This window comes from Jaculus jaculus, chromosome 14 (genome assembly GCF_020740685.1).
Source record: "Jaculus jaculus isolate mJacJac1 chromosome 14, mJacJac1.mat.Y.cur, whole genome shotgun sequence".
Lineage (NCBI taxonomy): Eukaryota > Metazoa > Chordata > Mammalia > Rodentia > Dipodidae > Jaculus > Jaculus jaculus.
In genome coordinates, this window is record NC_059115.1 from 65,530,237 (window position 1) to 65,547,864 (window position 17,628).

At 44.7% G+C, this 17,628-nt stretch overlaps 1 protein-coding gene across 1 annotated transcript in view; it reads right to left on the bottom strand.

Annotated features, from left to right (window-relative positions):
* Positions 1-6,289: 6,289 nt before the first annotated feature.
* Tsen2 (tRNA splicing endonuclease subunit 2) overlaps positions 6,290-17,628 on the bottom strand; it is a 41,761-nt gene continuing 30,422 nt past the window's right edge. Inside the window, exons 8-12 of the mRNA XM_045133832.1 lie at positions 16,546-16,684; positions 9,931-9,967; positions 9,267-9,378; positions 8,274-8,363; positions 6,290-7,105 (exon numbers count right to left, since the gene is read on the bottom strand). Of these exons, the coding sequence (XP_044989767.1) occupies positions 7,046-7,105; positions 8,274-8,363; positions 9,267-9,378; positions 9,931-9,967; positions 16,546-16,684 (438 nt within the window). The 3' untranslated portion in view covers positions 6,290-7,045. The remainder of the gene's footprint in view (positions 7,106-8,273; positions 8,364-9,266; positions 9,379-9,930; positions 9,968-16,545; positions 16,685-17,628) is intronic.

Genomic DNA, 17,628 nt, shown 5'->3' on the forward strand with positions numbered 1-17,628 from the left:
GGCCCTGAACTCATGGTGATCCTCCTACCTCTGCCTTCCAAGTGCTGGGCTTAAAGGCATGTGCCACCACACTATGGTCACTTCTAAGAGCAGAACTACAGAGACTCAACAGTGGACAATGCAAGCCTTAAATTTGTCCACCGAGGCCAAATGAGCCAATGGATGCAATAGTGGCATGTCTGTTATGGGGAAACCAATCACTCTCTAATTGAACTGGAGGCCTACTCCATGGGAGGGAATACATCTCTGATACTAAAAACCTACAACCTACAACAGGGGTAGTCATGAGCACTAGGGGTGTCAAATCTGCTGTTGTCTGGCTAATGTGTATACTATGCTCACCAAACTGCCCAGTAAGCACTTATCTTAATGTTCATACCTATATATTGCTACTCTCACTTTTGGTTGGAGAAGCTTCTCTTTTCAGATGGCAGTGACCTTGGGATGACTCAGAAGGCACCATGGTGCTGAGAAGTTACAGAAGAGTACTCAGCACTGCAATATCTCTATTATACCTTCCAAGCCTCAGGGTCCATTGTGGAAGAGGTGGCAGAAAGAATGTAAGAACCAAAGGAAGGGTACAACTCCTTACAACGTGCTCCTCCAGACACAAAATGGTTTGGATTTCCATGCCCTCGCAGTGCCTGACACTACCTACACAAGACCATCATAATAGGAGGAAAAGAGCATAACATCAAAATAAAAGAGACTGATTGAGAGGGGCAGGAGATATGATGGAGAGTGGAGTTTCAAAGGGGAAAGTGGGGGAAGGGAGGGCATTACCATGGGATATTGTTTATTATTTATGTTTTTAATAAAAAATAAAAATTAAAAAAAACATTACTATATTTTAAATCCTTATTTTATTATTATTATTATTTTGGTTTTTTGAGGTAGGGTCTCACTCTAGTCCAGGCTCACCTGGAATTCACTATGTAGTCTCAGGGTGGCCTTGAACTCTCAGCAATACTCCTATCTCTGCCTCCCAAGTGCTGGGATTAAAGGTGTGCGCTGCCACACGGGGCTAGTCTTTATTTTAGAGTGAGTCAGAGTGAGCGAGAGAGAATTGGCACAGCAGGGCCTCAACCACCACTGCAATCAAACGTCAGACGATTGCGCCACCTAGTGGGCATGTGCAACCTGTGCCAGTCTCACCTTTGAGGCTTATGTGTGACCTGGAGTTGAGCATGCATCCTTAAGACTTTGCAGGCATGCGCCTTCATGGCTAAGCCATCTCACCAGCCCCTTATTTTATATATGTTTTATATACACAGGGTTTCATGTCAATGCCTTGAACTTCTTAACTAGTCAAAGATATCCGTGTACTCTTGATCCTCCTGCCTCCCCCTCACAAATGCTGGCATTATAGATGTGTGCCAACACACCTGCCAATTTCTTTTGATGGCTGAACCTCTACCTAATAGGGTGCACGTTTTTGTTTTTTATTTTGGTTTTTCGAGGTAGGGTCTCACTTGGCCCAGACTGACCTGAAATTCACTATGTGGTCTCAGGGTGGCATCGAACTCATGGCAATCCTCCTCTGCCTCCTGAGTGCTGGGATTAAAGGTGTGCACCACCATGCCCGGCTCTGACCTTTTTTTTTTTTTTTTGAGAGAGAGGGAGGCAGATAGAGAAAAATAATGGGCATGCCAGGGCCTTCAGCCATTGCAAACCAATTCCAGATGCATGCGTCGTCACCTTGTGCATCTGGCTTACATGGGTCCTGGGGAATCTTACCTGGGTCTTTTGGCTTTGCAGGCAAGTGCCTTGACTGCTAAGCTACTCCTCCAGCCCAAACACAATACATTTTAGTTTTTTTTTTTTTGAGGTACAGTCTTATCACTTTAGCTCGACTGACCTAGAATTCACTCTGTAGTCTCAGGGCGGCATCGAACTCATGGCAGTCCTCCTACCTCTGCCTCCTGAGTGCTGGGATTAAAGATGTACACCACCATGCCTGGCTCCACATTTGACCTCACATGGTTTTCTAGGATAATGTCACTTCAGCCATGTTGACCTTGTGGTTTCTGACAGAAGACCAGGGCCTCCAAGGCCTGTGCTTGCCTGACTAGTAGAGACACACAAAAGCCACCATCTTGGAACCTCAACTACTGCTCCTGACTTGCCCAGTACCTCGTGCTCACAGGGCTGCTGGGGGCATAGATGATGCGGGTGTCTACCCATCTCAGCTCCCACTCTGAAGATTTGCTGTGGTGACTGGAGAGAAGTGTTGCGGAGTGGCGGTCCACGTCAAAGCTAGGAAGTGTGTCAGTGCTGCCAGCAAGATCATTCCAGTAGTGCTTGATCCAACCGAGGGTACTGGGGCTGCAGCCTCCCTGACTACCTGATGCCTGAGCCCTTCTGACACGGGCTGTGGATCACCACACTCCCGTAAGGATGCGGGAAAGTATGTATGTAGGTAAGTTTTGGAGGCCTACAAGAGCCATTAGGAAAAAAGGTCAGATGTGATCAAGCGTACTGGGAAAAAAGCATGAAGATGAAATATCAGCCAAGGGTCACTTGAATTGTTTTCTTAAAATATATGTCCCTAGGAAGAGAAAGGAAGGGAGGAGGGTACTTAATAGGTTGATATTGTATTTATGTAAGTTCAATGATTGTGATGGGGAGGTAATATGATGGAGAATGGAATTTCAAAGGGGAAAGTGTGGGGGTTGGGGAGGGAGGGAATTACCATGGGATTTTTTTTTATAATCATGGAAAATGCTAATAAAAATAAAAAAAAATTAAAAAAAATATATGCCCCTAGGTTGGGGAAAATGTAATCTGTAATTAAAATTTAGTTTTAAATTCACAGTTTGGTGTTTTTGGCTGCTCAGGAATTGACTGTGGAAGAATCTTGAAAGTGTCTACTGTACTGAATCAAAAACAAAGTACATGGTGTTTCTAAGGAAGCTCACTGCAGATTGTGTGCAAAGTCCAGTAGGTCATTAGAAGCAGAGATAACTGTGTGCCAGTTTCCTTCTCTTTTTCTTTTTTTCCGAGGTAGGGTCTTGCTCCAGCCCAAGCTAACTTGGAATTTACTATGGAGTCTCAAGCTGGCCTCAAACTCACAGTGATCCCCCTGAGTGCTGGGATTAAAGGCCTGTGCCACCATGCCTGGCCAGTTTCTTTCTTTATAGTCTTTCTCTCTATATTCTTTTTTTTTTCTTTCTCAATTTTTATTAATATTTTCTATGATTATAAAAAATATCCCATGGTAATACCCTCCCCTCACGTTCCCATTTATTTTTTATTAAAAATTTTTTTGTTCATTTTTATTTCTTTATTTGAGAATGACAGACAGAGAGAGAAAGAGGCAGATAGAGAGAGAATGGGCGTGCCAGGGCTTCCAGCCACTGCAAACGAACTCCAGACGCGTGCGCCCCCTTGTGCATCTAGCTAACATGGGCCCTGGGGAATCGAGCCTTAAACCAGGGTCCTTAGGCTTCATAGGCAAGCGCTTAACCACTAAGCCATCTCTCCAGCCCCCACTTTCCCCTTTGAAATTCCATTCTCCATCATATCCCCTTCCCCATCTCAATCAGTCTCTCTTTTATTTTGATGACATGATCTTTTCCTCCTCTTACGATGGTCTTGTGTAGGTAGTGTCAGGCACTATGAGGTCATGGATATCCAGGCCATTTTATGTCTGGAGGGAGCATGTTGTAAGAAGTCCTACCCTTCCTTTGGCTCTTACATTCTTTCCACCACCTCTTCTGCATTAGACCCTGAGCCTTGGAAGGTGATCAAGATGTTACTCAGTACTCCAGTCACTTCTTTCCAGCAGTACCTTCTGAGTCATCCCAAGGTCACTGCCATCTGAAAAGAGAAGATTCTCCACCCAAAGTGAGAGTAGCATTAATATAAGGGTATAAATATTAAGAGAAGTGCTTACTGGGCAGTTTGATAGCATTCTCTTTATATTCTTAACAGCTATGGGAGCTTATTGAATATGGTCCTGTGCTTTGCCTTATATGCATAAGAAATAATTTGGCATATTATAAAAATTATAAATACATATTTTTCAAGGGCAAAACATAAATCTTGGCCCTTTTGTATATATATCATTTTGCCATAGATAACAAAATAAAGCTTGTGCACACTATTGTTTCCAGAAAGTTTCACTGTTTTTTTTTTTAAAGTATTTCCAGAAGCCATACATTGTTACTAGAAAATTTTCAGTGCCAGGGATGGGATACTTTTGAGTGAGTTGTTGGCCAGGGAGGTCCCTGATAACCCCAAAACATTGCAGGCCATTGCCAAGGCCCTTGGTTTCCCACCAGGAATAGATGGGAAGACCCTGTTGCTGAAGACTCCAGATACTTGGGCTGCAAGGCCAATGAAAAATCCTGCTGGAGCTGAGCTGATAACCTCCTCTATGTAGACCAGCTGACAGAAAACTGGAAAAAGCTATGCTACATGCAGCTCAAAGGGAGAGAGAGAAATCACCAGTGAAGATACTCAACAGTGGACACTACAAGCCTTAAATTTGGCCAGCCAAGCCAAATGAACCAGTGGCATGCCTATTATAGGGAAACCAACCACTCTCTAATTGGACTGGAGGCCCACTCCATGGGAGGGAATACATCCCTGACACTGAAAACCTACAACAGGGGTAGTCATGAGCCCTAGGGGTGTAACATCTGCTGGTGTCTGGCTAATGTATATACTATGCTCACCAAACTGCCCAGTAAGCACTTCTCTTAATGTTCATACCCATATGTTAATGCTACTCTCACTTTTGGTTGGAGAAGCTTCTCTTTTCAGATGGCAGTGACCTTGGGATGAATCAGAAGGCACCATGGTGCTGAGAAGTGACAAGAGTGCTTATCACTGAAATATCTATATCACACCTTCCAAGGCTCAGGGTCCACTGCGGAAGAGGTGAAAGAAAGAATGTAAGAGCCAAAGGAAAGGTAGGACTCCATACAACATGCTCCTTTAGACACAAAATGGCCTGGATATCCATGACCTCGCAGTGCCTGACACTACTTACACAAGACCATCATAATAGGAGGAAAAGATCATAACATCAAAATAAAAGATACTGATTGAGAGGGGGAGGGGATGTAATGGAGAGTGGAGTTTCAAAGTAGAAAGAGGGGAGGAGGGAGGGAATTACCATGGGATATTATTTACAATTATGGAAGTTGTCAATAAAAAAATGTTTTTCAAGGTAGCCTCACTCTAGCCCAGGCTATCTGGAATTCATTAGGTACTCTTAGGTGGCCTTGAACTCATGGCGATTCCCCTACCTTTGCCTCCTGAGTGCTGGGATTAAAAGCGTGTGCCACCATGCCTGGCTATATATTTTTATTTTATAAATTTTTAAAAGAATATTTTACTTATTGGAGAGAAAAATACAGAAATAGGTAGGTAGGTAGAGAGAGAAAAGGCGTGTCAGGGCCTCCAGCCACTGCAAATGAACTCCAGATGAGTGCGCCCCCTTGTGCATCTGGCTTACATGGATCCTTGGGAGTTGAACCTAGGTCCTTTGGCTTAAGCGCCTTAACTGCTAGGCCATCTCTCCAGCCCATGGCTATATATTATTTATTCATTTATTTGAGAGAGAGAAAGTGGGAGAGGGTGAGAATGGGCATACCAGGACCTTCAGCTGCTGCAAATATTTTGCTGCTCTGCATCAATGAAGAAAAAAGTTTTTTTTTTCTTTCTTGGATTTATTTATTTTTCAAGGTAGGGTTCTCACTCTAGCCCAAGCTGACCTCGAATTCACTATTTAGTCTCAGGGTGGACTTGGATTCATGATGATCCTCCTACCTCTGCCTCCTGAATGCTGGGATTAAAGGTGTGTGTCCCCATGCCTGGCTATATATATATATATTTTTTTTTTTTTTTTGAGGCAAGTTCAACTAATTGACTGGCCTTTTTTTTTTTTTTTTTTTTAAACATATGTGTGCATGGGAGAATTGGCACACCAGGGCCTCCATCCACCTCAATCAAACTCCACACGTGTGCACCCCCTGTGCACATGTGCAACCTTGTGTACTTGTATTACTTTGTGTATTTGGCTTATGGGACCTGGACAGTTGAACATGGGTCCTTAGGCTTTTCAGGCAAGCACCCTAACCACTAAGCCATCTTTCCAGTCCTCCTTGTTGTGTGTGTGTGTGTGTGTGTGTGTGTGTGTATATATATATATATATTATTTTTTTTTTTTGGTTTTTCGAGGAAGGGTCTCACTGTAGCCCAGGCTGACCTGGAATTCATTATGTAATCTCAGGGTGGCCTCGAACTCATGGTGATACTCCTACTTCTGCCTCCCAAGTGCTGGGATTAAAGGCGTGCACCACTACGCCCAGCTCTCCTTGTTGTATTTTGAAAAATGTAAATTAATCATTGTTTCTCCAAACATTATTTCATTGCTTGTTTTTATTTTATAAAATGATGTAGTTTTTTAGCTAATACTGTACAATATTGAGTTCTATATTCAAAGTTGCCAAATGATGAGTTCACTGAGAATTAGGTGATTCAGCAATTGATGCTTTAAAGACTTTCTATGATACAGAAAATTCTTGGCAGATGTTCAATGGATTTTCTTTTTTGTTTTTTCGAGGTAGGGTCTCACTCTAGCCCAGGCTGACCTGGAATTCACTATGTAATCTCAGGGTGGCTTCGAACTCACAGTGATCCTCCTACCTCTGCCTCCAAGTGCTGGGATTAAAGGCATGCACCATCATGCTAGGATTACAACTGTCAAATTAATGAGTAATTACAATAAAAGGACTTTTTTTTTTGAGGTAGGGTCTCACTCTAGCCCAGGCTGACTTGGAATTTACCATGTAGTCTCAGGGTGGCTTCAAACTCACAGTGATTCTCCTTCCTTGGCCTCCCGAGTGCTGGGATTAAAGGTGTGCGCCACCACGCCTGTCTCAGGACTTTTCTTTTTTTGTGTGTGTGATTGTAATTTTTTATTAGGTAAGTTCAGCTTATCAGGACTTTTTTTTTTTTTAACCTAGCCCTGAACTTGGCTATGGTAGGAGACTCAGTAGTGGTTGTTAGTGAGTGGAGGAATCGAGGTTGATGGCTAAAGCTCATCTGGTTCACTCCTCTCTCGTGAAGAGACCCATCGGCTGACAATCACCTCCTGCAATCGAGCAAAAGGAGAGAATTGAATTTCCAAAGCAAAATGAAAGTGTACACCAAGCACTGCTATCATAGTTACACTCACAATGCACTGTCTATGCAAGGGTTCCCTTTCTGCTCCTGAAACAGGAAGACATGGAGAAAGCTCAATGTGAAGAATACAAACAACCCTGGGCTGGAGAGATGGCTTAGTGGTTAAGGCTCTTGCCTGTGAAGCTTGAGGACCCACATAAGCCAGATGCACAAGGTGGTGCATGCGTCTGGAGTTTGTTTGCAGTTGCTAGAGGCTCTGGCATACCCATTCTCTTTCTTTCAAGTAAATAAATAAAATATTTAAAAAAGAATACAACCCTTACAAGTGACTCATGACTATCACCACTAAGAAGACCTTAATGTGCTGCTCTGCCGACATATGTCAGTGACGAAGGATGGTGTCTAACATGTATGCCACTGGCTCCCCTGCATCAGCCACTGACACAGGAGGAGTTGATTTCCAAGTCAGCATTACATGACCTTAGTGGAGAACAGTAGGAAAAGTGGAGGAAGGTGGCTCTGGGGACCAACCAGAAGGTCTGCGTGGGACAGTAGTGTAAGCAAGGAGGGTACCACATGCAGAGAGAAGGAAAACAATGGCACACTGAAGACACTGTTCAAGTCCTGCAGGCAGCGGGGATGGGCACCAAAACATTAGCAGACACTCATGAGTTGATAATGAACTTGGTGGCCCTGGCAGAGGAAAATCAGTCAAGACAGGAGGAGGCTTAGTCCAAATAGAAGCATAAGTCAGATGAGAGAGGTGGGGGGGAAGCTCAGTGGCAGAGGCGTGCTTGGTGGGAGGCCCTGGGTTCCAGCCCCAGCACTGAAGGGGACGGGGGAGAATTCTGATGAGAAGTTAAGGAGGCAGGGAGGCTTCTGGCCTCTGGCAGGTCTTGGCCTGGCTGACAGTATGGATCGACAGTGGGCAATGGAGAGGCACAGAACACAGCAGCCGGGAAGGTGGGAGAACAAGGAGCTCAGGGGAGACAGGGGAACAGGCAGGTTTACAGCACTCAAAGATGGGTTTTGTCACCGAGGCAAGGCCATTTCCATTTGCAGTCTAGGGACTAGAGAATACAGTTTGGCACACACAAATCTTTGGATGGCACAGATCTGTCTCTGTGCTTACACACCTGAACTTTAATTCTCTTCATACATTCTGGGGTCTCCATTTCTTTGTCAGTCATGGTAGAGGGCTTAATCAAATAGCACAGCATAAGCTCCTATTGAGAGGAGAAAAGCAATTTCCATATTTCACAAGATGACAGTGTCAGTGAGGGCAGGTGAACAGAACAGTGATACAGGTGGTCTCCACTCCCTCTCTGTGTGCGCGTGAACACACCATGATGTGCAAATTCACAGGGCGCATCTTGTTCCCAAAGCAACCCTGCTCCTAGAGCCATGCCACACTCCCAGAACAATAGCACCCGAGAAGGAAAGCAGCATCTAAGTCACATCATCATAGAGACATCAGGCTTTGTCCCAGGTGGGGAAGGGACACCAACTACGATGGCAGAAGAGGGCAACTTGCAGACCAACAAGCAAGGGGCACAGAGACCCCAAAGATGCCTGAACTTCAGTGGCAGGAACATTTTAAAATTTCAGCAAATAATTTTTTTTTTTTTTTTAAATCTCAGTCAGGCCTAAGAACACTGGCTACAGTATAGGCTCTATTTTCCTGTGGGCCACACTAAGCCCTGGCTGGCCTCAAACTCATGATCCTTCTACTTCTACTTTCTGAGCACTGAGATTGCAAATGTGGGCTACCACACCTGGCTATACACATGATTTTTTTTAAAAAATTTTTTATTTTTATTTATTTATTTGAGAGCGACAGACAGAGAGAGGCAGAGAGAGAGAGAGAGAGAGAGGGATAGACCACTGGAAACGAACTCCAGACGCATGCGCCCCCTTGTACATCTGGCTAACATGGGTCCTGGGGAATCAAGCCTTGAACTGGGGTCCTTAGGCTTCAGAGGCAAGCGCTTAACCGCTAAGCCATCTCTCCAGCCCATGATTTTTTTTTTTTTTAATTCTACTGTATTTAAGAAGAAACAAAAGGGATGGGGGTGGGGGTGGGGAGGAAAATCTTTCAAGCTTCAGCCAGGCAAAGCTGGTGCTGTTACCTTAGAGACATTCACTGAAACTCTGCTCAAGGCGGCCAGGGACCTCCAGCTGAATGGTCTGCGGAGGGAACCTTCAAAGTGGTCATCCACCAGCTCGATGATGACAGAATAGCTGGAAGACAAATAAAAATCAAAAGCATGACACTTACCTGAGCAAAAAAGAACAGCTTATCTTACCGAGAATGGAGATACAGAAAAAAATTTTCATTGCCTGCCTTTAACTGCCTAGACAGCTACTGAAAATACACTAATGACAGGTCAAAAGGGAAGGTAAAGTTTCTAGGGTCATTTCAATGCTTGCCTACTTAAGGAATGGAAATATGCTTCCAAATCGGAGAGCTAAGCTCACACAGTTGTCCCAACACTGTTGTGACAACAATGTGCACAGGTTAACTCGGGGCTTAACACAAAAACACAAGATCATGACCCAGGGGTTCTTCCATCTTACTGTGTTGATGTCAGTGTGGAAGGCATGGATTTGTTCTTGTCCCGTGGTGTGGGGAATGGAACCCAGGGCTTTGCACCAAGCTGCTGTCTCAACCCAGTGGCCATTGACTTTATCAACCCCAAACAAAGTCACCCCATGGCTCTGAAAATTGAACTGGAAGCTAGAAATCTCCTTGTGTTCTTTAAGCCATTGATTTATTTAAAAATTCTTCCAAACCTTGCGTGGTAAAATGGAGGGCCTTTCCGATATAGCACTGCAAAGAAGAGAAAGAAAGCATATAACCACTCAAGGTCAAAAGTGTATTTTATTATTCATGTTTTTCTTTTCCAAAGGGAGTAGGACATCCAGCTATCTGCATGTGGATACTACTGTCTGCTTTAAAAACCCAAACTCGGCTGGGTGTGGTGGTACAGAGGGAGGCAGAGGTAGGAGGATTGCCACGAGTTCGAGGCTGCCCTGAGACTACACAGTGAATTCCAGGTCAGCCTGGGCCAGAGTGAGACCCTGCCCCCCAAAAAACCAAAACCAAAACCAAAACCAAACAAACAAAAACAGAAACAAAACCCAAATTCTTTCTACCCTAAAACCGTACAGTCAGTGAGCTGAGTACGCTGCCAAGAAATCTGATGCCCTTGTCTGCCCTGCTCACTCCCACCAGCAACTCCTGACATCAAGTGCGAGTCACTTTATTTTATTTTTTCCCTGCTGTTGGGGATTGAGCCCAGGGACTCACACTGTCTAAAACACACTGTCACGGCCACAAGTGACTCTTGTCTTTCTTTTATTTTACACTGTCCAAGACAATCGTGTAAAATTGCACTAAGAGGTTAAGTTGATGTAATGTAGAACAACATTTTGCTATTTGTTCCAAATCAATCAAATTCTAAGTGCCTGGGTGCCCAGTCTGGCCCGTACTGTGATGGATGCTGCAGCTGAAAACAAATGAGACTCAAGCCTATTTTTAAGAAATTCCAAGTCAAGAGGCCAAAACAAGTTATTACTACATACTCTATCTATATCTCTATAACTACACACTCTGCTTGCCCTTCTCTTGGGGGTCAAGAAAGCTGCTCAGTGAAGAGCCTGGGCCCAGACACTATGGGACTCTTCAGGGGACCCTTTGGAGGCCACAGCCTGTGGCAGAAACTGGCTAGCTGCTTACAAAATCTATTAAAATTTTTTTTGTTTATTTTTAGTTATTTGAGAGTGACAGACTAAGAGAGAAAGAGGCAGATATAGAGAGAATGGGTGTGGCAGGACCTCCAGCCACTGCAAACAAACTCTAGATGCATGTGCCACCTTGTGCACCTGGCTTATGTGGGTCCTGGGGAATCGAGCCTCAAACCGAGGTCCTTAGACTTCATAGGCAAGCACCTAACTGCTAAGCCACCTCTCCAGTCCCACAAAATCTATTTTTGTCTTCCTCTTAATAAGTGGCCAGATCACAGCTCTCAGTCTCCCAGACATCAAGCTGGGTTGACACTCGCAGGTCAGCCCATAGCCCCCTCCTGGGTCCACAGCCTGGGCTCAGTCCTTTGTGACAGTGACTTTGAGGTCCTGAAGCCCCTTCTGGAGTTCACTTGCCCACCAATCAGACATGATCATGTTGGCTCTCACACGAACACAGAATGATTCATGACCGAGCCCAAGAGCTGATGTTTCTAAGTAACTACAGCCATGGGAATTACTGCAAGAACACCTCTGAGCTTTTGGCTATCCTCCTGCTACCCAATGGAGGGAAGTTCAAGGAAAAGTTTTGTTTCCCTTGAGGAACTAGTGCAATCTTCCTTTTTGGACAGCAATCCTGTAGCTAGCTCAGGAAGCTCTGAGACAAACTGTAGGACTCCCAGGGACATGGTAGGAACCTTTCACCCTGGTTTGGGTTTGCTAGTCTGTATGTCCTGCTGTAATGTAGCTATTTTATTATTTGAATTTCCTACTTAAATTGTATTTAAAATATTCAGCAATTCAGCTCAAATACAAGTAAATAGCCAAGTACATTCAAAAAGGTTCTGCACATTTGGAGACGGTGTAGTGGAAGGAAACCTCATGCTGGGATAAATGTGAACTTTAAATCTCTGCCACCCCAAGTTCTGTGACCTCAGACAAGTTATTAACTTCTCTGAATCTAATTCCAAAATTCTCAAACAACATCATCACAGGGCACAGCAGCATGCATGCGCATGCGTGCACGTGCGCGCGCGCGCGCGCACACACACACACACACACACACACACACACACACACACGCACACACAATCATTCCAGGTGCTCGAGGCTGACAAGGCCTGACTGCTCAAGCTGGGCATATAGTGAGATCCCATCTCAAGTAACAAAACCAAAAATGAAGCATGGGACTGGAGAGATGGCTTAGCAGTTAAGGTGCTTGCCTAAGGATCCAGGTTCAATTCCCTAGTACCCATGTAAACCAGACACACAAGGTGACGCATATGTCTGGAGTTTGTTTGTAGTGGCTGGAGGCCACTTTTTTCTTTCTTTCTCTCTCTCACTCTCTCTGTCTCAAATAAATTTTCAAAAAGCAGGGTGCATTCTAGCCAGCAATAAATAAATAAATAAATAAAAACTTAAAAAAATGAAGCATCAAGGGAAATTAAGGTCTTCTCTAACACTTGAAGTCATTACCTGAGATCCATGCTAGTCTCTAACCCATGACTTTTTTTTTTTAAATGAGAAAGTGAGAGTGAGCAAGCGAGAGAGAAAGAGAGAGAACTGGCATGCCAGGGCCTCCAGTTACTGCAATCAAACTCAAGACACATGTACCACCTTGTGTACATGTGTGACCTTGCATGCTTGCATCACCTTGTGGGCCTGGTTTATGCGGGATCTAGAGAGTTGAACATTAATCCTCCAGTCCCACTTTTTTTTTTTCTTCTTCGAGGTAGGGTCTCTCTTTCTCTCTCTAACCCAGGCTGACCTGAAGTTCACTATGCAGTCTCAGGGTAGCCTTGAATTCATGGCAATCCTCCTACCTCTGCCTCCTGAGTGCTGGGATTAAACACATGTGACACCACACCCAGCTTAATCCATGACACTTTAAAGGTAGCTTTAAAGGTGTTCCCACGCAGGCCATTTCCAATGACTGACGACTGGTGGAGGACTAATTAGAAAGGTAAGGACATGAGCAGTGCAATCTGACAGATCCAAGATCAAGCCTCAGCAGTGCCAAGACCACATGACGTTTGGAATATCAATTTTTGTGTGGAAAATGGGCTTAATGAGGCAGAAATATTAGTATAGCACCTGGCATTTTGTAAGGGCACAAAAAACTGGTTATGAGGACAACAGTTAGCAGTATATTCAGAAGGAAAACTAAAACTATTTAAAAAAAATGCTTCACAAATAAAAAGACAAAAGTCAGCCAGGTGTGGTGGCGCACACCTTTAATCCTAGCACTTGGGAGGCACAGGTAGGAGGATCATTGTGAGTTCAAGGCCACCCTGAGACTATAGAGTGAATTCCAGGTCAGCCTGGGCTAGAGCAAGACCCTACCTCAAAAAAAAAAAAAAAGTTTCAGAAGTCTGAGAAATGCTGGCTTGAAAATAAAGTCCAAAGGATGGAGATGTAGCTGAGCAGTGCAGCACTTGCCTAGCAGGTGTGAGACTAGGTTTAATCAATCCTCAGTACTGAGAAAAAGGGGAGGGAAAGGGAGGAACTATAGTTTGGAGGTAGAGCATGTGATTAACATGGATGAGGCACTGGGGTCAAACCTCAGTTTAAAGCAAAATCAATAATTAATAATAATGACAATAATGAAAATAAGGTCTGAAAAAATGGGCCTTGGAATGTAGCTGAGTGACAGAGCCACATGCTTGGCATGTCTGAGGCCTAGGAAAGCTCTATTTTACAGATGAATGCCATCTCTCCAGCCCTCATTTTTTTTTTTTTTCTTTTGGGGTAGGGTCTCACTGTAGCCCAGGCTGACCTGGAATTCACTATGTAGTCTCAGGGTGACCTCGAACTTCATTTCATATTTTTTTAAAAAATTTTTTTTTGAGAGCGACAGACACAGAGAGAAAGACAGATAGAGGGAGAGAGAGAGAGAATGGGCGCACCAGGGCTTCCAGCCTCTGCAAACGAACTCCAGATGCGTGCGCCCCTTTGTGCATCTGGCTAACGTGGGACCTGGGGAACCAAGCCTCGAACCGGGGTCCTTAGGCTTCACAGGCGAGCGCTTAACTGCTAAGCCATCTCTCCAGCCCTCATTTCATATTTTTGAGCCTGGAACTCTCAGTTCTGCTTCCATCTCCCAGGTGCTTGGAGTAAAGGTATGTATGTACCATCACACCTAGTTTTCTTTCTTTTCTTTTCTTTTCTTTTCTTTTCTTTTCTTTTCTTTTCTTTTCTTTTCTTTTCTTTTCTTTTCTTTTCCTGTCTTTTCTTTTCTTTTCTTTTCGTTTCGTTTCGTTTCGTTTTGTGAGGTAGGGTCTCACTCTGGTCCAGGCTGACCTGGAATTACCTCTGTAGTCTCAGGGTGGCCTTGAACTCACTGCGATCCTCCTACCTCTGCCTCCCTCCTACCTCTGCCTCCCGAGTGCTGGGATTAAAGGCGTGCGCCACCACGCCCGGCTCTTTTCTTTTTTAAAAATCCATCATTTCCTTCTAATTATCCTTACAAAGTAGTTCATTTTTAATTTGCTTATTTATTATGCATGAGGACAGAACCCTAGCCACGTACATTCTGTACAAGTGCTCTACCAATGAACTATATCCCTAGCCCAAGGCAGTTTCTTTTTAAATCAGGAATGTTGCCAGGTGTGGTAGTGCCTTTAATTCCAGCATTTAGGAGGCCTAGGTAGGGGGATGGCTGTGAGTTCCAGGTCAGCCTGGGCTAGTGAGACCCTACCTCAAAAGAACCAAAACCCAAATCAAAACAAACAAACACATAAAGAAGTATAAATCAGGAGTGCTCTCTCAATGCATCATGTACAAAAATGGCTTGCCCATGGAAGATAGAAAGTTGCAGGGAAAGGGCTTTTGCTGAGTGCCTTGTCAGCCCACCTCATCGCCTGCCTTCCTCTCAAGCGTTCGGTAAAGGTGGTGCTATCCACATCACAGGATGTGTGAGCTGATGCTCAGTAGGACTGAGGTCTCACAGGTAGTGAGAGGAAGAGCTGGCCGTGAACCCCTGAGTTCTTACTGCTACCTTTCACCCATCAAGTAAGAATGCTGGAGACCTGCCAGGCATTTAGGCTGAGTGGCTATACTCACAGGATTGTGAAAAGGAGAATGGGGTGGGAAGTGAAGACAGTAGAAGGGCTGGCCCATCACTTGTTTAAAATGATTTGCAGCCAGCACAACTATCTTGAAACGGGGCAGGTTCATCTCCAGTGACTCTCATATGTCACCCCACTGGTTTCTCCGTGCCTGATAACCAACATGGAAGAAACAAAAAGAAGCCTTTCATTGCTGAGGGATGGGCACACCCTGCCCTCCATTCTGGACTGATGATCCTCTTCAAGAGCTTAGTGAATGCCAACGTACCCAGGCCCTGGGTAGGTGCCGCGGTGCCCTTTGGTGATGGGGAGCACACTCAGGGCTTCATGCATGCTAGGCCAAAGCTTTTTCATCAAGCTGCATCTCCACCAGTCCCAGCAAGCTGAAACTTTTGAGTGCTGACATGATGTCACAAGTAGAAAATTCCACATGAAGCTTTGCTTTGTTCATAAAATCATTAAACTTACATAAAATTACCTTCAGTCTATATGTATAAGAACCACTATGAATTTTGTGTTTAGACCTGGCTCCCCTTCCCATTACATATGTACCAATATTCGAAAGTCTGAAATGCTTCTGTGTCCAAGTATTTCAAATAAGGACGTTCAATCTGTGCCCCAACTGGATGTGTTTAACACACCCAAATTATGGGCCAGTGGCTAGAAGTCACCCCTGACTCCTACCTACCCACAAATGCTACATCTATTCTGTGATGGTTTGATTCAAGTGTCCCCCATAAACTTAGGTATTCTGAATGCTAGTCTCCCCAGCTTATGGCAATTAGAAATTAAAGCCTCCTGGAGAGAGTGTATTGTTGGGGGCAGGCTTTTGGGTGTTATAGCCAAGTGTCCCCTTGCCAGTGTTTGGCACACTCTCCTGTTGCTATTGGCCACCTTATGTTGGCCAGGGGGTGATGTCCACGCTTTGCTCATGCTATCATTTTATCATTTTCCCTGCCATCATGGAGCTTCCCCTCAAGCTTGTAAGCCAAAATAAACCTTTTTAAAACAAAATTTTTATTTATTTATTTGACAGAGAGAGAGAGAGAGAGAGAGAGAGAGAGAGAGAGAGAATGAGAATGGGCATGCAATGGCCTCCAGCCACTGCAAATGAACTCCAGATGCATGTGCCCCCTTGTGCATCTGGCTAACATGGGTCCTGGGGAATCAAACCTGGGTCCTTTGGCTTTGAGGCAAATGCCTTAACCTCTAATCCATCTTTCCAAAATAAACTTTTTTTCCCACAAGCTGCTCTTGGTCAGGTGATTTCTACCAGCAATACGAACCTGATTGTAACACATTCCTTTAGTGGGTCTTTTATGCCCAACTGCCCTAACCAGTCTCCCCCTGTCATTGTTAAGATAGCATACACATAGTGCCATTAGACTCAAGTCACTTATCTGTACAAAATCTCAAAATTTCTGATCCAAAAATATTTGTGACCTTTGTCAGGCTCCACCTGCTCTGTCCCAGCCTGACTCTCCTGTGGGGCCTCCACATTCTGGACCCTTGCCTCTGTGCTATTCCTTGAAGCCCCCTGCTGTGTAAACCTGAGGCAAAGCCTGGCCTCATATCTGCCAGGCCAAGAGTTACTCACACAGATCTGTGCCGTACTTGAGCCCCACTTTGGGCACCCAGCCCTTGCTTCGGAAGTAGTGGTAGGCCATGTAGGTAGTCCTGAAGGTGGGCTGGATTGATGTGAAGGCCTGCCAGAGTTTCACTATTGTTAAAGGCTCCTAAGGTTGTTTAAAAAAAAAAAAAAAAAGGAAGCATTATTGATCACATTTTTGGTCATCACTCAGCAAGAAATTCACATCTGTACCAGTGTGGGGCTGGGGTATCAAGTGAAATAAGTGGGGCACCCCTGCCAGAGGGATTCAGCCAGGAGACTTGACTGCACTGTCAGTGTGGCAGCTGCCTGCCATGCGAGGCTCCTTCCAACACAGGTGCTGAGTCTGTGTTAACATACAAATTAATTTTGGGGGGGGGAGGGGGTAAAGGAAACAAATCTCAGTGATTTTGGGTAATGCTGAGTTAATCGTATGTTTTTCCTTTGCAGTTCTGAGGAGTCCAGGGCCTACGTATGCTGTGGCCAGTGCTTTATCATGAACTAATCTCTGGCCTTGAATATATTAGGTTAAGTAAGCTACATACTAGTAAAATTGGTTTTACCTGCTGGGCGTGGTGGTGCATGCCTTTAGGGAGGCAGAGGTAGGTGGAACACCATGAGTTTGAGGCCACCCTGAGACTACACAGTGAATTCCAGGTCAGCCTGGACTAGAGTGAGACCCTACCTTGAAAAACCAAACCAGCTGGGCATGGTGGCACACGCCTTTAATCCCAGCACTCAGGAGGCAGAGGTAGGAGGATTGCCATAAGTTCAAGGCCACCCTGAGATGACAGAGTTAATTCCAGGTCAGCCTGGACCAGAGTGAGACCCTACCTCGAAAAATCAAAACAAAACAAAAAAACCCAACCAAACAAAAAAGTTAGTTTATCTTCTTTTTTGCTTTTAGTCAAGGATGTATGTGTTGAGCCAGAGTTTCATGTAACCTAAGCTGGCACAGAACCTGCTTTGTAGCTGAGGATGATCTAGAACTTCTGACCCTCCTGCTTCCATTTCTTGAGTGCTGGGATTACTGGCATGAGCTGCCACACCTTTTAAAACTTCTGTGTGCAC